Source organism: Thalia democratica, chromosome 4 (assembly GCF_965202585.1).
Source record: "Thalia democratica chromosome 4, ktThaDemo2.hap1.1, whole genome shotgun sequence".
NCBI lineage: Eukaryota > Metazoa > Chordata > Thaliacea > Salpida > Salpidae > Thalia > Thalia democratica.
This window is the reverse complement of record NC_139168.1, coordinates 43,703,672-43,731,137: the sequence shown is the minus strand read 5'-3', so window position 1 is coordinate 43,731,137 and position 27,466 is coordinate 43,703,672. Positions and strand designations below refer to the sequence as shown.

Sequence of the window (27,466 nt, the reverse complement as noted above, 5' to 3'; positions counted from 1 at the left end):
TTAATGTTAAAAATGTATATAATCTGTAGAGATTAAAATAAAAATATAAATAAAAAGTAATAATAACCTAGATGTAGGCTTATTTCTTTATCTTGTAAGCTTTAAAGTAAATTGTTTGGATGGGATGATAGTTCTTAGTAGCTAAGTAAAAATGTAGTCTAATATGGTTAATTTAAATTGAGACATAGCTACCGAAAATTAAATAATATATATGCTTCTTTTTATTAAACTTAAATTATCCAGTTTAATAATGTTATGTTTTACTAGGGTTTTCTAAACTCATTTTCAAAAGAAATCGTGCTTAATGCTTATTTGTTAGATGTTGCCTTTTAATAGTTAAATTACCCGTTTAATCTTTTTCTGCTTTAATAACTAAAGCCTTTCTTAAAGGGGTCATATTGCCCTATTTGGGTAACCCTGTAATAAACTGATTTAACCTAAAAATACGGTATAGCTTTAACTAAACAGTTTTTATAAACCACATACCTCTAAACTTTTGAATTGTTATACCAAGCATTGTTTTCTTATAGTATAGTATGGAAAATAATGGCTTTTACTTTATAGTAATCTATTTAAAAAGTAAAAATAAGCTAGATGCTTCGTTAAGAAAGTTTCCATTTTTAAAACTGCTTAAAATTTTAGATGTATTTTAGGTTAGTGAATTTTAGGATCAGGATCTTTTTTGTCAGACCTAAGTAGGACATAAACCATTAGGATCCGTTTATTTTGTTTTCAAAGACAACACTAGACTCTAGAGTGTATTATTAATAATTGAGTTGTTTGGAAAATCTCTATTTATAAGCAAAAATCTCTTAATTTAGAGTTTTAAGTCATGTCATGATAACTCCTAAAACCTTTTTTTAAATCAAGATCCGGATCAGATCTGTTTTAAAAGTGCTTCTAATTTTTAACTTTAATACTTTTAATACAGATTTTTACTAAGTCTAATCCGGGTACTTGCATTTAGTAAATCACTTGGTCCAGATTAACTTTCAGATAAAATTTTAGAAATAAATTGACACTAGAAGATTTCAGTAAAGCTTAGCATCGCATAAACCTAAAATAGCACTAAGTTACTTTTTCTTTTAGAGTTAAGGAACAGAATAAAGTTCATTTTTTTATCATAAGTTTTTCGGTCGGCTGCTGTTGGTTTTGAAACTTTTGTAATTAATAACTTTATGCAAATGAAGTAATAACTCTATACTCTTAACTTAAGAAAAATTTAGAGACTTAAGTTAAGCGAAATTTTTAATCAATACTTTTATCTCGAACCCAACTTATCCTATTGTATAAAAAATAAGTCAAAAAAATGTATAACTTAAAACTTGAAATAAAATAATCATAAGAACTTGAGATTTGCAGCCGACACCATGTTTTTCATTCAATGTAAGATTGTAAAAGTTTAGATACAACGTTTGTAGATGTATTTTTTGCTACATAGTCTTACTATGATTAAAACCCCTCATTTGAAAAAATACATCCAAGAATGTCAACAACTTATACATAAAGAATAAAAAGCAGAAACTTTTTCAAAAATTGATGTCCAAGGTTTCATTTTTATAACTTTGAGTTAATGAATTAGATTCTAAGTAGAAAAATATTTATGAAAAAACTTTACAAGTTTAGTAGCTGTTTAGTTTTTATGTGCACACTTTTTCAAGTTTATTTTTTATGTGCACACTGACAAAGTTTGTTGCAAAAACAGTTTAGTAGCTGTACATCAGTTACAGTAATTTAATTGTTTCTTATGGTGTAAGGTAGGGGTGGGCATCGTACCGCCCGCAGGCCGGATCCGGCCCGCAGAGGAAAAGGGACCGGCCCCTGATCGTTTTCTAAATTTTATAAATGAAAATGTCCACAAAGCTGTGTCAATATCAAGAATTTTTTGTAAAACTTTGTATCATATTTTTACAAAACAAGACTGTAAGAATTTTACTTTAAAAACATGCTAAAAAATGACTTCATAATTTAATGTGTACTAATAAATACAACATTTTTTCTTAATATTTTGTGTTTTTCTAACTTAGTTGGAATATCCTTTTGTCACATTACCTCAAGCAAAGTGTTTTTTTAAGTACTATATTTCATATACCATTGTGTAAATTTTAATGTCAATTATATTTATAGTTATTATTTGAACATGTGACATGTCTCAATCTACATCTTAAGCTGTCAGACTTGAAAAAGGTTTGTGAATTTGAAGGATTCAAAAAAGTGATCAACTGTATCTATGAAATTAGATTCCGGTCAGATCCAAAGCTTTTATTTAAACTAGAATCCAACCAAATCAGGATCTCAATTTAAAATTAGTATCCAGTCGGATTCAGATCTAAAAAGTCATTATTTGGCTAAATCGGCATCTGGTAAATCACTAATTTGAGATGCTTTGGCCCGCAAACAACTAATTTTTTCGGATCCAGCCCCTTGATTGAAAAACGTTCCGCCCCCCCATAGTATAAGGTGTCCTAATGACAGTATTGAAGACTGCCTAAGTTGACTGTCACAAGATCAAAACCCAGTGGTCAACAAATATACAAAATAAAATTTTTTAGCGTTTTTCAATACTTAAAAATTATAATTTAAACTCAGTTAGAAGCTTTTAAAAACTAATTTATTAAAAAAGTCAAGGTAAATTTTAATAAAGCTAAACTTTTCTTATTTTTTATTCACAAAAACTAATATAATAAAAAAAAAATCTCATAAGTTTTTAAAGTAAGAAAAGTGTTCTATATAAGTCTATCACATGAATATTTTCCTACTTTCTAAAACAATAAAAAGTATAGCTTTTTAATGGCGTAAAAGTTTTGTAATAATATATGTATAGAGTTTAAAATAGTTTTTCTTAACAACTTTTTTAAATAAATTTTCTACTAAATGTTTTACTTTTCCATGACCTCTTCACTTTTATCTTTTTCACCTCGCTTCTTTCTTCCCTTAAAATACTTATTGAATTAAGTCTTGGACCTCTTATAAGTCAGAATATTGTTTCTCTATTCTTGATGGGTCAGTAATAAATATAAATTTTAAAGGCATGTTTAAATGTTTATTCCTAAAATATTGGGTGAAATTATTCATGCAAATGGTTCTTTTTTTATTATACAGAGTTCTAAAATATAAACCATCTATTTTCTATATGTTTATTATAAAGTTCTTATCAATAGTAAATAAATAGCTTACTTGATATTAGTACTATAAATACCAAGTGTTGCAAAAAAAGGACTATAAGTTTACTTCCTTTTATAGTAAAAGCTATTAAGGTACTACAGTTAAAAAAATTAATTTGATTTATATTTCTTAATTTTATTCATAAATTTTGTATAAAATCAAAAGTCACACAAGAGTCCTTTGACCATAGTTCTGAGTATTCACAATTTTGTTACTTTCTTAAAAGTAACAAAATTCGATAAAAAAGGATTTTTAGTATCTTATGTATTTATTTACAGTTTGTTTGTAAGATTGATATGAATATTTTTTGTAGTATACTACAAATAGTGTTTACATTTACTCAAAAGACAAAAATGACTTGTTAAATGGGGCAAGAGTTTATTTTTTTTAAGGGCAGAAAAACACTGTTGTTAGTATTTCCTTCTACAACAACAAAAACTATTATTACATCAACCAAGTAATTTAGTGACAAATTTTAATGTTTTAGTTAGAATTTTTACAGTTAACATAAAACTATCCTAAAAGAATACTTGTCATTTTACTTGGAACTTCTACTTTTTGAAATGTCCGACCATTTTTTGTATGTAAAATGTTAAAACTTAAACTAGATAAAAAATAACAATTAATTAATATTAATTGTATACTACTTAGACTTTTTAATGAATAACATAAGTAACATCACAATATCTGATAAGTGATTATTTACCTTAGACTTTTTATAAAGGAACAGTAAAACAATTAAGGGCATGGGGAGGGTAAATCAATTTTTTACAATTTGATTTTATTTTATATAGTTTTTACTAAGCTACAGGACACTATTTTCAGATTTAAAAAATTCAAACTAGTTTTTGAGGTATAGCAGGTCAAAGTTGGAGGTAACAATAGGTTCCTTATGGGAAACACACAAACTAAAACGGCTATGCCCTTAATTTGAAAAGCATGGAATAAGTTTCTAAATAAATATTGAATACTCTACAACAATCTAATTATTTGACAATTGCCACCTAACTACACCCATAATCAACTATTGCCAATTTTAATAAACCTATACTAAACCATACCAAAACAATAAAGTTTAAACAAAATTTAAAAATAAAGTTTTTAGAAATATATACATAATAAGCAAAACTACTAAATAACAGTATTATAAACATTCTTGTATTTAAAGACTACTATAATCTTACTAAAACTCATTTATAGAAGTTTATCTAGTTGTAACTTAGTATTTGAGTCACGTGATACATTTTACACTTTAACAAACTGTATAGTTTTGGAGATAAAACAAATCAAGTTTGGAAAGTTCAAAAGGTTGCTAATGGAATAAAAAAATTAAGAATTAAAATTTGCAACTTGTTATTTATTAGTTTACAAATCATTTTAAACATTAATTTAAACATTAATTTTGTTTATTTGCAGAAAGTTATTTATTGTTTTAACTTTTTTGTTCATCTAAATTTAATGTGTGTTTTAATTCTCACATTTTAGTACTTTTTTTTTAATAAACAAACAAAAAAAGCATTTATACTAAATTTTCAAATATTCAAGACAATGAGGCTAATAAAAAATCTTTTATACATGTGTTTAGATTTTTAATATAAGTTTTATAAGTTTATAAGGTTTAATATTATCAAAACTAAGTTAATACACAATACTTTTCTACATTCATAGCATTTTATTTTAATTAAAAAGTTTTTATTATCTAAAAAAATACTTGATTGTATGTTTGATTAAACTAAAGAAATAACTATTATATAAAACCTTAGGTAATTTTTATACTGCTAAATATATATTATGGAGAAAAATGAAACTGCAAACTCAAGTCTTTATGATATTTCATTGAGTGATGTAGAAGAACAAACAATGAATGAAACATCTTACCAATTACAAACTATTTCTCTTGATGATGTTGAAAACCAAAGTGCTGAAATAACTGAAAAAGAGAGGATTATCGACCAGATTATTGAGCTGCAGAATACCTTAGAAGATTTGTCTAAAAGAGTTGGTTGTGTAAAGGAAGAAAACCTTAAGCTAAAATCTGAAAATGAAGTTCTTGGAAAGTATATTGAAAACTTGATGCACAGTTCCTCTGTGTTTCAAAAGCCTGAAGACAAAAACAATAAATAGTTTTGATTAAACTATTATATTTCTATATTATTTATGTTAATATTGTTTGCTTTACACAGGTGCAAAAGTTCCACTAAAGAGTATAAAAAATGAAATTAATTGTAGGGAGGCTTGAGTTTGTAGAATATCTGCTTTAGACACTTGCAGTTTTATACTTGATACATTTGAGTCAATTTGTTTTTTTTTTCAAAATAAATAGTATTATTTTATAATATTTGTACTCTAAATATTTTAACTATTACCTTAACCCTAACATTTTTAGCAAAAATGATTAAATTTGGTATAAAACTGCATGTGTCAGAAGAAACAAGCTGACAAACACAAGCATCCCTAAATAATGAATTACACTATAATTGAACATATTTTATACAAATCATGAAAATATATAACAATTTTACAACTTTAGAATTTGTTTATTCAATCGTTTTTAAAAAATTATACTTATATAAAAAGATTGAGCCATTTCTTAAATTTTATGATTGGAATTTACTTATTAATTAGTTTTATAAGTCACTACATGATATTTTAAGATGTTGAGCATGTTAAATACTTATAGGTTTATAATTTATCTTATTAGTTTTTGTATGACTTTCAAACGATATGCTTTAATTTGCTAATATTTTTTTTACAAAAAAATCTCTTCTTTAAATAATTTTAAGTTATATATTTTGTAGTTAAAAAAATGTTGCGTAGAACTTCAGAGAACAAAAAACCTCTAAAGGAGAAGATAATACTTCATTATGATTCTATTTTCAAGGTAAAAGATTTTATTTTATTTTTTAGTTTCTACAATATACCTTTTTTTTATAGCAAACAGTTTTATTAAAAAAAAAAGTAAACTGATATGATTAAAATTTTATTTTTATTACCTAATATTTGATATAACAAACATAGGAAGAAATAAATATATATCTGCCATGAAATTAAAATGCTGTATTTAACTAGAAGTTTTAGTTTTATAGTTGTTTGATCTACACACAAAAATATATAACTTAAAGTTTTTCTTAATTTACATTCATATTTTTTTCTTTATATAACTTTATAACAAGACAAAGAAAATTTCAATGTTTAAACTTTGCTTTCAAGTAATTTCCTTAAAAACAAATTATTTTTTGCATAAGTAGTTTAACATAAACAATAATTACTTTGTTTAACTTAGTTTACTAATTAAAGTCTTGAAAGAATAAACTATAGAGTTCTCCACCAGAAGTTGAGATCTTTTTAGATTTAATAAATCAAATCATATATTAAACAATATTTGTAACAAGTTTATCATAAAAAGTAATATTACATCATTAAGTATTTATACATGAATTTGAAATATTTGTAGTTTTTGTTTTTTTAGTAAGAAAACTGTGCTAATTAAATGAGTCATGACTTTTTGATAAAAACCATAAGGGTAAATTTAAAGTACAATTTTTAACAATAAAATAGTATTTTATATGCACTTATAGTTGTTTTGTTGATTTTTTTTTTTAAAGAAAAAATATGTTTAACTTTCGAATCTTATTTCAAATAATTTTTATTAGCTTATGGAAGTTGAATTTTATTTTAAGATTTTATATATTAACAATTTCCTTTCAAAAATTTTTTGTTGTTAATCTAGCAATCTCTGGAAAAACAGTAGAAAACTTTTGATTTCTGTTTTATCAGATTTATTTTGTGGTATACTTTAAAATGTTTACATTAAAAAAAGAACAGGTTAATAAGAAAAAATTAAATTGATAAAATTCTATTATAGTATTATAAAAGTTTACAGATAAAGTTCTACTACAGATTTATAAAAGTTTACATAATAGAATATAAGTTGATAACTTATAATATTTAAATCGATTTATCACTACATAAACAACCTATAAAAAACATGTGTTAGTTTAATTAGTTTTTTTTAAATTACATGTTGTAAATTCTATATACTTTTATTCATATTTTAGGATAACACATATTTATCTTCTATTTTTTTATCTTTTTTTTATCAAGTTTTTATTTGTTTTAGAAGTCTGTAGAACTGTGCTGCTTTTAGCACAGAGAAATGTCTTTAGTTTTAGTAAATGTAGTAATTGTAAAATTGTTATTGTTGTACTCCTACGAACTTGTTTCGTTTAGTACTTTTGTTAGCAAAATTGTTACTAAATTTTTATTTTAAACATAATAATATATTGAGTTAGATATTTTGATGCGTTATTAATTTTAGTGTTTTTTCCTTATTTATTAACTATTTTATTAGTTTGTTTTCAAAATTGTTTAAATGCGGTTTTAATTTCTTCTATTATGTAGTAAGATTCTTATCATGTATATAAACAATTATATTCTCTGTTATCAAACTTTTACAAAAAGTCTTTGTAAGGTTGATTTATGTTTTTTGGTAAAATCTTAAAAGCACATATATAAATTTTATAATTTTTTAAACTGCTTGCTTTACAAATAACAAATTACACTTTTATATATACTTTTCTGATATGAGTTTCTTATTTTATTAACTAATATTTAAAAACTATAAATTCAAGAAAAAATTCTAAAGAAAATTTTGTGTTTATTGTTGTACAACTTGATATGTGTGCCACTAAGATTAATTGTAAAATATAAAGAAAATCATATTTTAATTGTTTTTTTATAACATTTCTTTACTTGAAACTTCTTCATTCTTTATTGTTACTTTAATTTTATTTTCAACTTAGACATTTATTTACACGAATAGAAGGTTTTTACATGGTTAATTTTGTATAGTTTGTGTTACTATTCAAACTAGTTCAATTTCTTGGTAATCAATTTTATTTGCTTATGTTTAAAGTATAATAACTTTAAAATAAACTTTCAGGGAGAAGAAAAGTACGCTAATGATAACATATTTTGGGACGAATTTTTTCTTTTGAAGGTATATTTTGCATTTTAAGTAGAAGCTGTTTGTTAAGTAAAGACGTAGTTAATTATAACTTGTAATTGATTATTGAACATTATTTATAGTTCAATAGTTTTATTTTTTAGGCCAATGCAGCATATTTAGAAAAAAAGTTTGAATCTCTACCAATTAAAGACTTGAATTTTTTGACAAACGAATTGAATCAATTGTTCCTAAAATGCTGTGAATATGTTCTTAGTGAAAATGTTATAAGAATGATAAATGCATTACAGGTTTGTTTATTAAATTATTATTTGTTAATTTAATTCAGTACGTTAGCTGTTTTAATGTTTTGTGTCGTAAGGTAACACAAGTCCAGTTAGCTGAAAAGGAGTTCAAGCGGTCATAGTTTTTTTTTTGTTGACTAGATAGTTGGATATATTTTGATTTCTTGTTTTCAAAAATATTTAGTTTTTCTACTTCAAGTGTTTCCACAAGTTATGTATAATCCAAACAGTATTGGTATTTTCTAGTTTAAAAATTACTAAAAACTCTTAATAATTCTTGTCTAAAAATTTTCTTGTAAAATATACCTGAAATAACTATTTATAGATATATGTTTTAATATTTTCTTAAATATGGTATAGCCTTTATTGAAAAATTTAATAAATTTTTTGAAAAGCGAACAATTTTTTGAACTGCCATTTATTTATTTAAAAATTATCTGCTTCAAAATAGTTCTTGAAAAAACTTAAAAGGTTTTGTGCCTAGGAAGAAAATTTACTTTTATTTTTAAATTTTTAGACTCTTTATATTATGTACTCTAGGGCCCTGTAGTTTTGAAAAACACCCTATAGTTTTGAATCTAGGATTATAAATGTCAAGATTCGAATCACAGTATCAAAAAAATGAATAAATTGTAAGAATCATTTAGTAAAATATAATACTTATTCAAAGTAATTTGATGAATGCGAATAATAAATGCAGACAATGATTGTGCTATTCAGGATGGCTCAACAGCACCAGCAGACAATGCCAGCAAGTGATGAGCATGCCATTATCCAGCCATTTACAACAAACTTTCACGCTCTCATACACGAAGTTGTTTGTTTTATTATTTTTAAAAATATTAATAAAACATAGATAATATTAAAAAGTTATTTTGAATATGCATTATATACTATGTAAATATATACTTGTTTTGAAGTCTGTTGATGGAAAGAGAGGCTTTCAACTTTATATAGGTGCCAAATATAAGTTAAGATACACAAAAATAAGCTTTTGCTTGGAACAATTGTTTCAGCGCTGAAGACCATCTATACAGCAAAGTTTTCAACAGGAGGAAACTAAAAGTGTCCTATTCCTGTATGCTAAATATGAAACAACTAATAATGACATACAATAGAAAGCTCTTAAACATGCAAGAAAAAAAAGAAGCATATGTGTGACTGCAGAAAGCAAGAATCCCCGGCTAATGGAAAATGTTTAAAGAAAATTTAATCTATAAAGTTACTGTAAAAACTAAAAATCACATTAAGTTTTATGTAGGCTCTACTAGAAGATCGTTCAAAAATAGCTACACAAAACATACGTACAGCTTTAAACATGAAACACATTGCAACGCTACAACATTATCGCAATACATATGGAATCTCAATAAAAATAAAATAAATTATAAAATTTATTGGAAAATTTTAACAAGAACGGAAAACAAATACAGTTTGAAAAATGGGTGTAAGTTGTGGAACGCGGTAAAAATGGAAATTTAAAACCTTAAAAAATCAGAATCTTTCAACAAAAGGAATAAATTACACATTGGCTGCTTACATTACCGAAAACAAAGTGTTGTTGAATGTTGCTTAAAATGTACTAACTATTCTATTATTACGTAATATCTAATTTCGTATAATTTTTTAGGTATTTATATGTTTGCTTTTTATTGATTAAAACACTTGGCTGAAAAAGTGTTTGACGCTTAAACAGTTGTTCCAAGCAAAAGTTTATTTTTTGTATCTTATTTATATATATTTATTTACATGTTTAATTTTTAAGTACCATAATGAGTAATACTTTCAGGGCTGCCACAAGGTCAGAAAATCAGGAAAAGTCAGGAACACTAAAAAAATGACAAATATCAGGAAAAAATGGTGGTTTTTGAAAAAAAAGTCAGAAAAAGTCAGAAAATTTGACAAAAAAAAAGTTAGATATGTAATTAGTTAGATTAAATTTACAAAACTCCTTATTTTCCAAAGCCTTCAAATGGTAAAATCAATTAAAATTTCTGTTGTCAAAGTAAAATTTCAAAATTTTCCTCTAAGTTTACATAATTACTTAATTTCTAATACCTTCATCCGGTATAGAATAAAAAATTATCCTTTGTAAAACTGCAAAATTTTTCTATTAGTATATTGAACAACTACCCTACTTGAACAGGCAGTTTTTGTATGCTTTTTAGTATTGATGATCTGTAGCAAGGACACTTCCATAGTGAAACTGATATATACACAATAGTTTATCTTGCAGAAATTTAGAATCAAAGTTTTTTTTGTTTAAGTAAACAATCGAGTTCTTTAGAATTAAGCACTAAGTTTAGTACTTTATGTAACAAGTTTATGTGTATACTATACCTCTTTATGAATTTTTCAAGTTGTTTAAACTTGAATAATAAGTTATAAGTGAGGTATATTCCATGATAAGTTAACTTATTTAATATTTTTTATAGAATAATTTAAGGCCATAGGGGGGTAGAAGCCATTTTTTGACCAAAAATAACATATAGACTTATATTATAGTAAATTTTATAATCTTTCAGATGCTTTTTTTAGATTTTAAAAATATTAAGTAACTTTTTTTTTATGACCGATTATATAAAGGGTAACTTTAAAGCCGTTTTTCTCGGGTTTTTAAAAACGGGCTTTAAAATCTATCTTCTCCTTCATTTTTCAAGCAATCTTCTTCAAATTTTAAGGAAATGTTCCTTACAATTTTAATAATTTAAAAAAATAAAGATTTTATGACAAAAAAAAAAAAAAAAGTGATTTTTTATCAAAAAATTTTTTTTTTCAAAAAAAAGGTATTTTTACTTAAAATTTTTTAAAGTCACAAATAAAAATTTTTTGTTATTGTATAAAGAATTGACTGTTAAAGTTTGAAGAAGATTGCTTAAAAAATGAAGGAGGAGATAGATTTTGAAAGAATTAGTCTTTTTTCGCCGTTTTAGTTTTTCCTTCCCCATAAGGAACCTGTTATGTGGCCCGACTTTGGCCGGTCATATCTCAAAAACTAATTCGAATTTTTAAAAACGGTAAAAAGCAACTTGAAACTTAGTAAAAACTCTATAAAATAAGATCAACTTGTAAAAAACATGGCCTACCCCCTTCCCCCCTATGGCCTTAAGTTTTTAAAATAAATAAGAGTAGATTTATTTGTTACAAATTTTATACTAAATGATAAGAGGATATATTTTATATAACAGATGTATAGTTTACTTTTTTATTTTTTTTACAGTTACTGAAGTATATTCTTTTCTAATTGATTTTTAAGAATTTTATATTAATTAGTTTAGGTAGTATTTTAAACTAAGTGAACAATTTATATAAGTATTACATGTGTTAGATAATTTTTTTTTGTTATTTGATATAATTATTACCTTTAGGTTATTTTACAACTTATATGCTAAGTCTGACTATATTTTGCTGATAGAGCTGTTTATTGAAAATACATCAATTATACACAGATGGTTTAAGTGATGTTATTGAATTTAATTGATTGAATTTAGCAAAAAGCTGTTGTTTTAAACTGTATAAAAATAAGATTGATAATTTTAAGTGTTTGATTATGTACTTTAGAATAACTTTAAGTTAAGAGTTTGATTTAAAAAAGTCAGGAAAGATTTAGTAAAACGTCAAGAAATTTTTTTCAGCTAGATCTGTGGCAACCCTGTACTTTGTTTAGAATTTGTATGAGAATAAAGGCTATTTTTTAGCTTTAAAGTATTTTATCAATTGTGTTTCAGAAAATATCTCATTAATAACTAAAGTTAAATAACAAATTGTTAAAAGGTGCAATTGCAACTCCTTCTCCGCACTCTTACTTCTATTCTTGCTGATACTCCGCTAAGCAAAGTTGACGATTATGAAATCAAAACTATGACGTCACACCCTACAATACTAAAAAGATTGGCACTGAAGCTTCTCCTCACTATGGCTTGTGTGAGTATGTTTTATTACAATTATTTTTATTGTTAGTTTGTGTTATTTTTCGTAAAACTTATATTGTTTTGTTTTTTTATCAAAAATGATAAAGTAGGAAAAAAAAAATATGTGATGAAAATTAATGATCTTGTTTTAAAATTGTGTTTTATTGTTTATTTTTTCTCGGTGTGTTTAATGAATTATTTTCATAAAAATAACTAGATTAATCTAAACTTTTATGATATTTAAAGAATATTTTTTTACACGAAACACATTATTAGTTTTTCAATTTCTGCATTCAGGTAACAGACAACATACATGAAAATCCATTTGTTGAGTTTATGATGATTGAAGGAGAAAAAATAGAAAACTCACTTATTGAAATCCTAGTTTCACCCACTGAAAGAGTGAAGTATGGCAAAGATGTTCTATTGCTGCTGATATTACTCGTTAATTACAAAAAATACGAGGTTTTCAATAACTTTAATAATTGTTATAAATGCGTTTTAGACGATTTTTTTACTTCAGTAAACTATATTTGTTCTAAATAAAAGCAAGTTCAACATAAATTGTACAAATTATTATTTTATAAATTGCAGATGTTCTTAATGATTAAAGTTCATAATCTACATATATCTGAATTTATGGGTTTTAGCTTCAAGTTCATAATCAATAACTTAATACTTAAATGTACACTGTATTCTTGGTGCGGGACGGGTCTAACATGCACGAAGACACCTCTGCACGAAAGTTCAATTTTTCATGAGGGGTCAGTTTTGCAAGAAGGGTCAATTTTGTACAAGATGAAAAATAAAAAATAACCAAAAGGTTATTTATCAAACAATAATTAAAAAAATTACCGATGAAATGTTAGAGGTAACAGTGAATAGTAAATTAAAAAGAAAGATAAAAAACTATATAAAATACAAAATAAAAGTCGAACAAGGGTAGGAAAGGTTAGGGCAGGGTTGCCAAAAAACCTGGAATTTGACAATTTAGGTTAAAAAAATCTGAAGTTTAAGAAATTAAAAAGCAATCTAGAATATAATTTTTTTTAATAAAGCAATAAAGTTTCGATTAGATACAAAAAATCTATCATAAATATTTTTTTTTTGTATTATTTAATTTGTTTTTATTGAAAAACTCAATTAAAGTAGCTTTACAGTTTTTTTCATTGTTTTAACACTAATTAAAACTTTTTTTAATATTTAATTTCAATTCTAAAATTAAACCAATATACTTGTTTTATAAAAACCTGGAAAAAATTTACAAAAATTGTTTGGCAACCCTAGTTAGGGATAACAATAAAAGTATTAAAAAAAAAAATTAAAAAAAATATATAATAAGATAAAATATTTATCAACCAAGTGTTAGGGGTAACAGTAATAGAAAAAAAAAGAATAAAAATAAAATAAGTTTCAACCCTTGCAAATAAGTCTTTGTGCAAAAGTGACTCTTTGTGCAAAATTATTGCCGTGCAAAATACACTTTTGTGCATTTTTTACACCTAGCCATTATTAGTATGTATACATATATTATATATATATTATATGTATATATATTAAGTTATATAAACACATTTGACAAAAAATAGCAAATAAAATTTTAGTGTAGTAAAAAAATTTAATAAACACTTTGCTACTTATAATGAAAGACATGAAAATTATAAATTAACATTTGTAATAATAATGAAAAATAACAAAGAAGATTTATACAATACTTTTTATTTATTTAAATGCTACAGGGTTGCACGCTTAGGCTAGTTTAAAAACTTAGGAAGATTTTGATTTAAATTATAACTAATATGTTGATTATCACTGGAACGGGTCTAAATTGCACGAAGAAGAAATTTCCCGAAAACAAATTAGCACCAAGGGTCAATTTTGCACGAAAATATAAAAAAACAAAAAAAGAATATATAAAAATAACTAAAAGATAAATTAATAAAAAAAAGTTACTGACCGAGGTTAAGGGTTAGGAGTAACAGTGAAAGTAAAAATAAAATAAAAACTAATAAAAATTAATAAAAAAAAAAAACAAAATAAAAAAGTTACTGACCGAGGGTAAGGGTTAGGAGAAACAGTGATAGTAAAAAAAAATATTAAAAAAAAGAGTTACCGACCGAGGGTAAGGGTTAGGAGTAACAGTAATAGTAAAAAAAAGAAAAATAAACTATAAAAATGTTCAACCCGTGCAAAAATGTCTCCGTACAAAACTGTCTGCTCTGCAAAAGTGTCTTCGTGCGCTCGTGCAAGTTTGACAGCGACCCGATTATCACAGTTGTAATGTTTGTTTTTATTATTGTTAAGGTATTAAAGCTAAAATATCATTTAAGACCAAAGGTCTATCTTGTTTTTCATATTTTTAATCTGATTTTATAGGATTTTATCCATGCTATGAAATTTATGAAACATATAAGGGATAAAAGTCATTGACTTCTATAGACAAAAGATAAAATTGACTTTTCCACTAAAAATATATTTTCTTCACTTTTTAAGTTTACTTTGAATTTTATACAATTAATCTGCAACTAATATTCAAATAATTCTTCAGAAATATTTATCTATTAAAAAACAACCCTTTTATTATTATTATTTTTTTCAATTTAAAATTTTTTATCTTAGAATTTCTTTTAAACTATTTAATGAATGTTACCTAAAAATTTTAGTACTTTGGCCCAGCAGAAAAATCAGTTCAATTTATATTTAATGTTCAAATGTTCAAGAAAATTAACAATAAAAAAACTGCTGTCCATAGGTTGTATTATAAGCTCTTTAAAATATATTATATCTTAAAAAGTTACTTACAGCTTATACTTTGTTGAGCTTTCAAATGTAGCCAGCTTTATTTTAAACTTAATATATGTTGAACTCCTCTATAGCCTTTCCTTGTCGTGTCTACGGTTACCTATATCTACATGTATATATTTTATTAAATTTATAAGTTTAATTTACAATTTAAGGCTAGTTTTTTTTAAAGGCAACCTTGATAATAAATACAGTACTAACTATTATTGGTATATTTGTTGATTGATATTATCAATATATACAAAAGTTAAACAAATTAGCTTATATTTTATTCAAAAATATCTTTAATTATTGTTTTAGTATTTAATAATTATTTTAAATATTCTTCTTCTTTCTCTAGCGCTACAATTAAAAATTACATTAAATTAGGGGGGTAAACCACTTTTTTCACAATTTTAAGTTGTTTGATATAGTTTATACTAAGTTACAAGATGCTATTTACAGACTTAAAAAATTCAAATTAGTTTGTGATATTTAGCCGGTCAAAGTCGGAGACAACATTTGGTTCCTTATGGGAGGCGCAAACTAAAACAGCGAAAATAGACTATTTTAATAAAAATCTATCTTATCCTACGTTTTTTGAGATAACTACCTCAAATAACGTAGGAGGAGATTGATTTTTAGTTATTTGCCGTTTTAGTTTGCGCCTTCCATAAGGAACAAATTATAGGTGTTACTTCTAAAATACTTTTTTACTGCCTCATTTTATCTAAGGATAGCTATATTTTAATAATGAGTTTGAGTTGTTAGTTTTGCAATTCTATATGAAAGTATATTATTTTTTCAGTTTTTTAGGATGAAAATTGTAAGGTAACATTTAAAGTAAAAACTTAATACTATCAAAACTAGAATAAGTAAAGTATTAACTTTATACTAAAAAAACTTTTTTTTTCAGTCTGTCAATCCTTTCATAATGAAAATTTCCGTTCTTGACAATGAACTTGCACTTAATGTTAGTTTACAAAAGAAAAAAATCTTTATTTACTCTTATTAATTACTTGACCACAAAAGTTATGTATAGTTAAAATACTGAATAACTTAATTATGCTACATTTAAGATAAGTAAAGAAAATATTATATTTCATTTTTATTTTTACAAGTTTATTGTTTTACATTTTTACTAGAAGTTAAGTTTAACTAATTAATTCTCGTTATGTTTAAATATTTTTTTATTAATGAAACAACCGTGAAGGGATTTGCATCAGTAATTTCAAGTTCTCTGTCAACATTCAACAAACAGTTCATGGCTAAACAAGAAGATTCCAAGCCAACAGGAATATTTTCAACCATAACTAGCATGGTATAGTTTGTAAATAGATTTTTATCAAGTCACTGGTAGTATTGAAATATAAAACACTTTTTTTATCAAAACTATGCTATGAATGATTTACTGAAATAAGTTGAATTATTCAAAGTTAATATATTTAAAAGTCAAAGTTCAAAAATCAAAATGATACAATACAAAAAAATATGAAATAATCATAAAAATATTTTTAATTTTGTGTATTAGTTAACAATTAAAAAGAAAAATTTCGAGTCATACAAAGGGACTACATTCAAAAGTAACCTTGACAAAAAAAATATTATAGCTATGTTTGTTTTGCCTAGAACGACAAATGAGTCCCAAAAAAAAATTTAGAAACATTTATTTTACTTACAAAATTAGTTTATGTAATGAAAAGTTTTTTAGATAAAGTATTATTTTTTATTGACTTCTTCAAACTTACTATTTAAAAGTATGTATATGCAACAAATAAAAACTTAAAACTGTGTTAAAATTCTTTTTTAATTAAAAGTGTTTTATACTAAATTTTTCAAGTAAATATTTTATCCACATGTTTAATATTGTTTTAATGGTTTTAGGTCGGTAGTATGTTTGTTGGAGTTTCTGAAGAACAAAAGCAAATGATCAAGTTAATTTATTTTTATTAAGTTACATAAATAATTATATTTTAATACTAGTAATAACATCTAAACAAGTTAATATATTAACAAAATTATACCCGAACATGCTTTTTTTTAGGTAATTATATTTAGCAAGGTATATTAAATGTTTCAATATTTGTAAACAAAGCTTGTTTGTAAAAAAAAAGTACTTTAAGTTTAAATTGATGTACGTTTAAAAGTCTTTGTGGCTTAAAAAAACCTACTTCTTTCCATACTATACAATCTGAAGTACTTTTTTATAAGTTGAACAAAGCTATTTTGTCAGGTTGTTTAAAAACTTTTGATTGTGAAAATAAAAAACTCCTAATAAAGTATTTATGTACTTTTTACTTTATAGATCACTATAAAATTTCTTGACTTAATGATGAGGAAAATGATCAATTCAATTTATTAATTGTATTAAGAAAAAAATGTTTCACTCGTTTGAACTAAATCAAACGAGATCACCAGTTGAATAAAATCTTATTCAAATAGATTTTATTTGAACAAAATAATAACACTACAAAATATAGTTTTATAATCTTTATTAGACTTTGATTTATTTCTATTAGTACAGTCTTTATAATTAAAACAAAAAATGTTAAAACAGACATTGTCTTTAAATATTTTCAACTTATCTACATTATTTTAAAGTTTTTGAAATAATTTCATTATTTAGTAACATTAAGTTTATATATATAAACCCAACTTTACACTTTGTTATATCTCATTTAATAAATATTTATCATAATCAAGAAAAAATGTGAAAAGTGATACCTTATCCTACTTATTAAGCAAAAGTATATTTATTATTAAAATGTTCTATCGTATAAATTCATATGTCAATAGCTTTAGAGTTTAAATCTTTATGAATAGCTTTCATTTAAGTTTTTAGTAACAAATATACCCTCTTATATTTACAACTTTGAGTTATAAAAAATTATTTGAAAACGTTTTTTTTCATGTATAACTATAATACAATAAATAAATACCTGGACACTAGTTAAACTGGTTAAAGTTATTTAAAAATATACTTTAGTTTATATAATATAATTATCAACACTTTTCACAAAAACTCTAAAATTAACACAAGTTTTATTTTAGAATGAATGAGCCGGTCTTGTTAGCCTTGTATGAAGCTGTCCATCTAAACCGAAACTTCATCTCAATTTTAACGCATGTTTGTTAAAATACTAATGTTTATAATGTATCAGAATTTAATTTTAATTTTTTTTTGTAGTCACACACTGACGATTTAATAGTGACCCCTCCTACTACACCTAAAATAGAAGATGCTTCTAAAAGTAAGTACAGCTTTTGTCTATAAAGCAATGAAAATTTAGTTGCTAAAGTTTTGACTTGTTTTAGATATATTTTCTTTTAATTTTTAAGGTTATTACTTGAAAGTTTTTTTTTTTCAAAAATATTTTTATAAAACTAACGTTTATCCTTGGTATGGTATAATCTAACTTAGAAATTTCTCTGTTACTGCGGTTGTTAACTGTTTTTTTGAAATATTAAATAAAACTACACAGCACCAACATTAGAATTGAACGATATAGGAACGACAAATAATGTTCTTTGCACATTTATCCAATATACTTCTATTGTGATGCAGGATAATAAAAGTTTGTTTGTATAAACGCTTTCATATCTTTTTAGAAATTTTTAAGGGTTTTTTGTTTTATGTGCAGAAAAATTAAATTATTTAAGTAGTAAATACTTACTCTTACTATAAAAAATTACTGATCCTTTCTTCTTAATAGTGAAGCAGAACAGAAATTCAACAAAGTTGTGTTTTCTCATACTAACCTGCATCACTGAAGATCTTTTCGCAAACTCATTTCTCCACGACGACAACATGCAGTTCTACATTAACATACACAGAATGGTGAGTTATTAAAGTTGTGTATATAATACTTAAATTATGGTAAACTTTAGCATGGTAAAATATTTTATATCATAGTGTAGTAGCTGTGTCATAAATTTTTATTTTGTAGCGTATACGAATGAAAAGTATTTTCATTTAAAAACTATAAATTTAAGTACAATAATGCAAAGTGTAACAAACAGCCAATGAGGCACAGGAAAGTGCGTTCTTGCGACGACGGAAAATCGAGGGTGCTGGCGTGCTGGTTGTTTGACCTGATAACAGAGTACATGATAAGCCACATGATGAAAGATTTGCCTGTAATTCAACACATGTTTGTGCTTGTAAAATTGTTATGTTTTTTTTTTTTAAACCTACAAGTTGTTATCTTGTTACAAAAAACAGTTTTTTAAAAACGATCTCTTTTATTTCGATAAAAGCTTAAACGTAAAGTTGTTAGCTTTTTTTACGAAGTGAATTGAGGTTGAAAAACTTTTTGCAGGAGGTGTGTTGGTATTATTCACAGGCTTATGATTTACCAAAAAAGATGTAAAATCAGGCTTAATTATCAGTGGAAAGAATTGTGGTCTGGTGAGTTGAGCTTTTTAAAGTCAGTCTAAACTGTAATTAAGCAAATACCATCCTAGAATTAATCCGACAATCATTTTTATTATCTATTTAATTAAAGAAATTTTTTATCAAGTTATGTAATTGGTAATAATAATAAGCAGGTTTGTTTTTAAAGTTAATAAAACTGTAGAACACATTGTATGTGATCATAGTTGGCTGGGTAAAAATAAAAATAAACGTATTATTGATTGTAATAGTTTATCTAAATGTTTGCTAATATTTTTCACTTCAGCACTTCTAACATTTGTGAAGTATATAATATCAAATGAAAACTTATTCGTAAACAATTGGAAAGGAGGAATATTTGTCCTACTGACTCAAGTAAGTTTTTCTTTACTTTGTGCTTCTACTCTCCTCGGGTTTTTTCAGTAGAAAATCTTACAAAACTGGTAGTTTTTTTAGTTCTTAAACTTTTAAGATTCTCTGATTTAATTTTCAAATAAAAGTTTCAATTATCCCTTTCAGTTTTTTAAACTTTGTTTACAGATACTTAATATATTCAATATGTTTATATTACACGGAGATACATTTCTTTCTGATGCTTCTAGTTACGATCTGCTCTACTATGAAATTATACGAATGGCTCATGTTTTTGAATCTTTATACAGTATTGGTATTTTTTTTTTATGAGTAGTAGTGTTTACAACGTATTATAAATAAGATTTTTTTTAAGTTTGATTTAAAATCTCAAATGTACTACTTTTAGTCTAGCGACAGCAATTTTTGTTATAAATTATAAATGTATGTAATAATTAAAAAAACTAAATTAATCGTCAATATTAAATTTGCTTTTTTATTTAAATGAGTAGTCGGATTACTAGATAACTAATAAAATGTACGTGAAATTGTCAACTTGAGTGTTTAACTTTACTACAACTAAAATTTTTGTTATACCATAGAATTTATAACTTTTTAATAGCTTGTAACCTCTAAAGATCCTTTACTTGTGAAACATTGTAAACTGTTTGACAATTTAGTTTAGGGGTCGGCAAGCTGCGGCCCATGAAAGGTACAACCTGTGGCCCGCGCGCATACAATTGTGGTCCTAAAAAGAAAACTTCTGAAACTTACACTACACATTCCAAAGTTTGAAGCAAAGAGCACAGAATATGGTCTTAGTTTGCTGGAAATTCGAATTTTACACTAGATTTTTGGCTATTTTATGGAAAGTAAAAACTGCGACTGCGGCCAACAAATGTTTTAACTTTCGAAATTAGTCCCGCGACCACCAAATGCTCGCTGACCTCTGATCTAGTTGAATAAAATTAGGCTATATAAGCTCTCCTTTGTAAGATATAGAACTATTTTTCATATAGTTTTCAATAAATCTAAGTTTATAGTTTGTCACAATAATTTGTTTAGTATTGTTTTTGTTATATGAGTACAATAAAGTTTAACAAATTTACAACTTCACAGTGCTGAAGTACTCAAGTCACGCGGAGTACAAGGAGTATATATACAGGCTGAGCAACTCACTTATAAATGTGCGTTCACTCACAAGACATTTTTCTCCAAAGATTGATGAATATTCTAAAACGAACAACCTGAGTTCGCTCACAGAAGAAGAGGTTAAATTCAGTTTATAATTTGCTCACTGTTTGATTTATTTTATTAAGTGAAGCATAACTATTTTTAAATCTAATAATTTGATAAAGAGCTAAATATGGTGTGATGACTTTAATTGATAAGCTTTGTAAAAAGTTAATTTGCTGCAGAAAACATAATTTAAGTAAGGGAATAGTCTACCTCTACAACATCATCGAGTTGCACCCTGGCTGGTTTTATTTTGTCTTTTAATCGCTTTATTAGACTGTTGATTAAACTCTGTCATTAAGTAGTTTGAACCTAGTTAGCTAAAAAAAAAACGTGGATCTGTCATGAATAGTTATTTGCAATAATATAAGTCTATATTTAAAAAGGTTGAAATTTTATGTGCCCCATCACAACTAGCCCGGAACATAGTTAAACTATATAACCTTTGCATCTCTATTTCGATAAACTTTTCAAAATACAAATTTTGTTATCAATATTAATCATTCGTGTTTTTAAATATTTGATAATGTTTTAAAATAATACCAGCAGTTATACATTGTATAAAAATTGATAGTTTTCCTATATAAGGTTCAGTCATTTTTTTTCAATTAAAACATTATTTAAGAAAATTTTATTGAAAATATTGCAGTCAAAACCAAAAATATATAAAAAACAAGTATCTAAATATTTATTCTTTAATTCAACAAGAACAGCTTTTAAATAACAAGGTGAATACCTTATGGCCTTATTACTCCAAATATAGTACTAAAAAAGTATTATTTTATCTTAAGAAAAAATTAGATTTACTACTTATTTATATCATAGTTTAAGTATTTTTATTAGAAATATAAAAAGTCACTTTATGCTAAAACTTCTTAACTAACTAATGGAAGATTTTTATTTAAGTGACTAAGTATAAATGCCAGACTTAGCAACGGAAAATTAAAAAATAAACTTTTATAAAAAACATATTTGAAATTACTATTATCGTAGCATAATTGAACTACAGCTTATTTTACTATATATCCGTGTTCATATTGAAAATGTATTTTTAGTTTAATATATCATTTAGTTATAAGATGTAACGTTAAACGGCCCTCTTTTATCTTAACATACTTAGCTTAACATCTTTTAGTTATATATATATTTATTTATGTTTAGTTATATTACAAGTTTAGTTTAATATATCTTTTTAGATTTTTCATTTCTAATAAAGTATTTTGACACAAGTAATTTTTCTTTAATTATAATAATGATGAATTATTCAAAAATTTAACTAAATAACAGGTGCTAAATGTAGTCCGAAAAAATTATGAAAGTTTAAATCTAAGGGTAGAAGAAAACTTAGATAGTTATGAACGATACAGCGAACGTCCAAAAGAGTCTTTGTTTTTTTCTGACTTAGTTAGTTAAACCAAAACTATTTATTTTTGTATTTTAAATGTTGTATTTGTAAAAAAATAATATAGTTTTAAACGTAGATATATAATTTAAGTAAATTCAAAATATCAAAAGTACTTTACTTGAATGTATCTATGTACAATTTAGGGCATGTATCTATAGTATTTCTATTATAATTAGTGATCTATCGGATTCATATCTTAGTAAAAATGTCTAATTTTTTTTTAAATAATATTTTTTTTATAAATATTTATTAGATTTTTATTTTTATAACAAGTAAGCGGTAATGTATTATTTAATTCAATTTTAAAGTAAGTTTATGTCTAGTTAAACTCCGAAAGTTTAAAGTACTCAAATCTGGCAATTAATCAAAATTCAAAAAAAAACTTTTGAATCAGGCCATATTTTATATAAGGATCCGGTAGATTACTAGTTATCATAGCTATGTGAAACTGATATTGAAACCTCTTAATTAGAACATTTAGTAACAAGCTTATTGTAGAACTATGTTTCTGATTCCTAAAAAAAAAATTGTGTAAATTAACTTAAAGTTTTTTTTATAGAAAATTTTTAATTAATAAAAATCTTGATAAAGGTATTACTACTGTAGTTATCAGTCATATAGAATTGATCTCTAACTAAAAACAATTAAAAAATAATTTTTTTGTACATAATTGTGTTTCATTTTTTACTTTTTCCTTTCAAATAAAACTAATTTTAATTATTTTTAGATAAAGCTATGTGACGAGCAATATATATTTTGATTAGTATATAACTTATTAAGTATATGCAAAGAAATCAAGTAACATTTAAATCTAAGATTTTATATCACTATGTTTTCTATTCAAGTAATCTTTCAGCTTTTAGAACACTATGAATTTTAGTTTAAAATTATTGTTTATTAAAAAGTTTTTCTTAAAATATATTTTAACTTAGTTGTTATATTTTAGTGGCTAAAAAACCAGGAATTCTCAAAAAACCAGGAGTTTGACAACTTAGATTCAAAAAAGTCTGGAATTTCGAATAAAAATCACTAAAAACCTGGAATTTTAAAGAACTTAGACATGTTAAGTAATGAAATTGTGAAAATCTATCATATAAAAAAAATGTATCATTATAAAAGATTTTATTATAAAATACATTTTAAGTAGATTTACAGTACATTTTTAATTTTTTTATTCTTAATTTTATTTTTAGTGTTTTACCTTAAATTCAATTTAAAAATCAAAATAGACAAAAAAACTTGTACTTTTAAAAAACTGTAAGAAATTCAGAAAACCTGGAGAAAACTTACAAAAAAATATTTGTTAACTCTGTATAGGCCTTGAATTAGTGTTTTTTTTTTTAAATATGTTTTTATACAAACAGTTAATTAACCTCTTATTATACATCTTATGTAAACGTTTTTGGTATGATGAACTCTAAATTAACCAAAATCATCAGACATGCATTTCAAAAATCTAGCTTTTAGTTACAGATAGAAAAAAAAAATTAATATACAGGTGCGCTCAATAGCAATGGGATACCGAAAGAATTTCACATTTCCAACTTTAAATCTTCAACCATTTTCATCGTTTTAAACTTTTTACTCCGTTTTTTAAAGAAGTTTTTTATTAATATTGCAATCGTGGTTCATTTAACTTGATGTTTTTAGTATGCATTTAAACAATTCTATTTTTAATACTATGTTTATTTTGAAAGTAAACTATCAATTTATTTACTAGCCTTGTTTTTTTTTTGTGAGGTTAAAAAAATGTATTATTCCTGTTGTTATACAAAATATTTCTACTGTTATTAACTTCTACGATGTACACTTTATGCAATTAAAGTAGATACTATAACAAAGTTGTATAATTAAAAAAATACTTACTTCTTCTGCTTCTATAATTGAAAAAAATACATAAAGTTTATATTTTAAAATAAATTTAAAATATTTTAAAAGAAGATCATTCTTTAAATAACTTTTATTCACAAAATATATAGTAAATAATTTATTTTTGTATAATATCAATTCTTGGTCAAAATTTTATTTATAATTTAAAAATCTTTGTTATGTAATCAAGATTACTGCATGTCTGGAAAAAGTAGTTGAAATGAAATATTCAGATTTTATTTTGAAAGCAAACTGTTTAGAAAATAAATAGAACAACGTTGTTCAATTCCGAATAGTGACATTTAGTACTATATTGTTCAGATTACTTTAATATTATACAGGTTGTATAAAATGAAAACCTTACAATTATAACTGTAGTGTTCTACTTTTACTGGTACTATTCAGCTTTGTTTTTTTTAAATCTAAACCTATGCGACTATAAATTAATAATGAAAGACTTCTTAAAAATTTAATAGAGAATTGTAATTTACATCATTAAGTATCAATTATATATAATTACAGTAACCTCTCGCTTATTTACGCACATTGCATTGTGTCCACAGAAAGAATGCGTAAAGATACGAGAGATCGTAAAGATACGAGAGGTACCAAATATACTTACTATAATGGCTGTTTTTTATATTGCTTCTACTTAAAAGCAGACTGGGAACTTTCCAATTTTAACAACTTGTTTACTTTATTTATAAATATGAAAACATAAATAAAACTATACATATATTAAAAAAAAGTTTTAAATAATAATAATTGTAGAAAAACTTTACTAATTTTAAAAATATATAGATTTTATCTTTATTTATATGTGACTTAACATTTATATCCTATTCTACTTAGCCAATTCATTTAAAAAATTAAGCATTTGTTTACAATTAAGAAATGATGTGCTGTCTATATAAAAATTTGTTTCTAAATTATTTTACAAAAATATGCATTTGGTGCTGTAATGGATTCCTTCTTTTGAACAAAAGTATAAGAAAAAAGTTTAAAAAATAGCTGTTTATGTTACTACAACCTTTTTTAATTTGACCTTTGCCCACATAAGGATAAATTTGTCTTGCATTTTATTAAACTGCAAGAAGGTATAAAGAAGCCTAGCAAGAAGGTATGATGTAACTGAGGGACCAATAAGATATACTTTGAGCAATAGAAAGATCATAAAAGACAGTGCCTTTCAGATGTCGGATACCATGATAAATAGCATTTCAACAATATAAATTTTTTATTGTTTGAATTTTTTATAATTTTAAAATGCGTAACTAAACGAGAGTACATAACATCACGAGTGCGTAAAGATGCGAGAGGTTACTGTATCTCCAAAAATAAAGTTCAACACTTAAAAATAACAGTGTATATATACAACAATATTTTCAACTGGCGTTCTTTATTCAACCTACGATGTTTTATTTTTCAGAGTGTAAAAAGCAATATTGGCTGAAGTATCTGTAAAAAAAAACAATTCAACATTACATAATAATTTAAGTTTTTAGTCCAGAGACTAACTTTATTATTGTATACAATGTATTATTTCTACAAAATAAGTATTTCAGTTGCTGTTTTGACCCAAATAAAACATTTGTGCTAAAAATTATATTTTTAACAAGTAAAGATAACTACTAAAGATAGTCTTTCTTAAAAACAAGCTTTTTCTACTACTAGACTTAAATACTCTGTTAATTAATAAACAACCAAGTTTAGAGGCTTTCATATTAAATGAGCATTAGCAAATTCTGTAGGATTATCTTTTTTATTTTAGTCATGTAAATTTATCAATTTAACACTGATATATGACTCCTAAACTAACGATTAATTTTCATAACTTGTTCCTTTATACTTTTAATTGTTTGATACTTTTATTACTTGTTATAAAAAACTATCTAAAATTTGGTTTTTAAATAAAATTCTTTAGCTTCTAATTATCCATCTCGAAAATATAAGTTTCTTTAAAAAAATTTAACATGTAAACTTAGTTAAAATTATCAAGTCAAAAGGCGATAAGCTGCGAGGGGGGGCGTGATTATTAATTTATAAGGGGGTATTAGATACATTTCAGAAGTAGTCAGAAACTCACACTAGATATATTTTTAATTTGTATCCAAGAGCATTTAAAAATATCTTAGGTACATTTCACAAGAAATTCGAAACTTACACTAGATATTCTCGGGTTGGTTTTTAAAAGCAAAAAAAAAGTTTCAAACACAATTTAGGGGATGTTTGAAAACTAGACTAGATAACCTTGAGTTTAAAATAAGTAAGGGCGATCATTTTTACTTGATATGAAAGTTGTTTATGAAAATGTACTAAGGAAACAATGGACTAAGCTGATATTTTAATGCTTATTTAAATGGTTTTACTGATAACAACATAATTGCGTTATAGTGTTTGGTTATTAGTTTTATATTAAGAAAAAAAATTATTGATAAATATTTCGGATTTTTTTGATTAAAATAGAATAGTAATAGTTTTACTATGCATTCTTAAAATGGTGTCGAAAGCTTAAGTTTTTAATGCGAAAAAAAATTAATATTTTCACAGATTTCAAAACTGTAGTAAAAAAAGTGTCTTAAAACTATGACTTAAGGCTTTCAATAAAAGTACATGTCTTGCGGGTTTAAATGTACTCCTAGTACTTATACAGGTTAATCATCATGTTTACGCAATTTGCAAAACATTCAGAAGTTGTTTTCAAAAGTTTAAATAATGAATAAAACTAAGTATTTATAAATTTAATCATTTACGTTTATATTTGATCAATTAAGTATACTACGTAAAATGATTTTTTTTCAACTTTGAATATCTTATAAGGTCGAACGCAATTTTACATATTAAAAAGAAAAATGTTTAAATTCTTTAATACTCATCAGCAATTTCCTTAAATAACTTTTTTGTGATACCAACGTTCGTTTTATACTACTAAACTATGTTTTATTTAAACATTTAGAGAAACTTTACTACAAAAATTTATTTAACTTGTTTTGTATTTTTATGAAAAAATTAGTAAAATTGCTAATTTTAAAATTAATTTTGTTTTACTTAAAAGTTAAGCGTTTAAAACAACTTATAAATAAAATAGCATTTTGTATGAAAACC

General features: G+C 24.5%; 2 protein-coding genes across 5 annotated transcripts; both read left to right on the top strand.

Annotated features, from left to right (window-relative positions):
* The first annotated feature begins 4,933 nt into the window (after positions 1-4,933).
* Positions 4,934-5,859, top strand: LOC145834842 (short coiled-coil protein B-like). The gene has a single exon (XM_082942358.1). It carries the CDS (start codon positions 4,957-4,959, stop codon positions 5,287-5,289), a length of 333 nt encoding a protein of 110 aa, XP_082798484.1. The 5' UTR covers positions 4,934-4,956; the 3' UTR covers positions 5,290-5,859.
* A 72-nt stretch (positions 5,860-5,931) lies between these two features.
* LOC145834840 (armadillo-like helical domain-containing protein 3) lies at positions 5,932-24,429 on the top strand. Of its 4 annotated transcripts, none has more exons than XM_082942355.1 (20): positions 5,932-6,046; positions 8,108-8,164; positions 8,275-8,421; positions 9,116-9,229; positions 12,190-12,339; positions 12,624-12,791; positions 16,024-16,080; positions 16,321-16,428; positions 16,992-17,041; positions 18,159-18,234; positions 18,295-18,358; positions 18,590-18,682; positions 18,821-18,945; positions 19,128-19,258; positions 19,427-19,515; positions 19,787-19,875; positions 20,041-20,167; positions 20,971-21,122; positions 22,375-22,491; positions 23,991-24,429. In XM_082942355.1, exons 1-20 carry the CDS (start codon positions 5,972-5,974, stop codon positions 24,066-24,068), a joined length of 2,067 nt encoding a protein of 688 aa, XP_082798481.1. In that variant the 5' UTR covers positions 5,932-5,971; the 3' UTR covers positions 24,069-24,429. The 4 variants fall into 4 exon arrangements, with proteins under 4 accessions (XP_082798481.1, XP_082798480.1, XP_082798483.1 ...); XM_082942354.1 differs by having other exon boundaries at positions 9,116-9,232; XM_082942357.1 differs by lacking the exons at positions 5,932-6,046; positions 8,108-8,164 and having other exon boundaries at positions 8,373-8,421; positions 9,136-9,229.
* The last annotated feature ends 3,037 nt before the right edge of the window (positions 24,430-27,466 follow it).

Bases quoted from the DNA above. Each gene is read 5' to 3' on its own strand.
- LOC145834842 (XM_082942358.1), top strand. From the start codon at position 4,957: ATGGAGAAAAATGAAACTGCAAACTCAAGTCTTTATGATATTTCATTG.
- LOC145834840 (XM_082942354.1), top strand. From the start codon at position 5,972: ATGTTGCGTAGAACTTCAGAGAACAAAAAACCTCTAAAGGAGAAGATA. The intron at 8,165-8,274 runs GTATATTTTGCA...TTTATTTTTTAG, and splicing joins ACGAATTTTTTCTTTTGAAG to GCCAATGCAGCATATTTAGA. The intron at 19,259-19,426 runs GTTTGTGCTTGT...AACTTTTTGCAG, and splicing joins TTGCCTGTAATTCAACACAT to GAGGTGTGTTGGTATTATTC.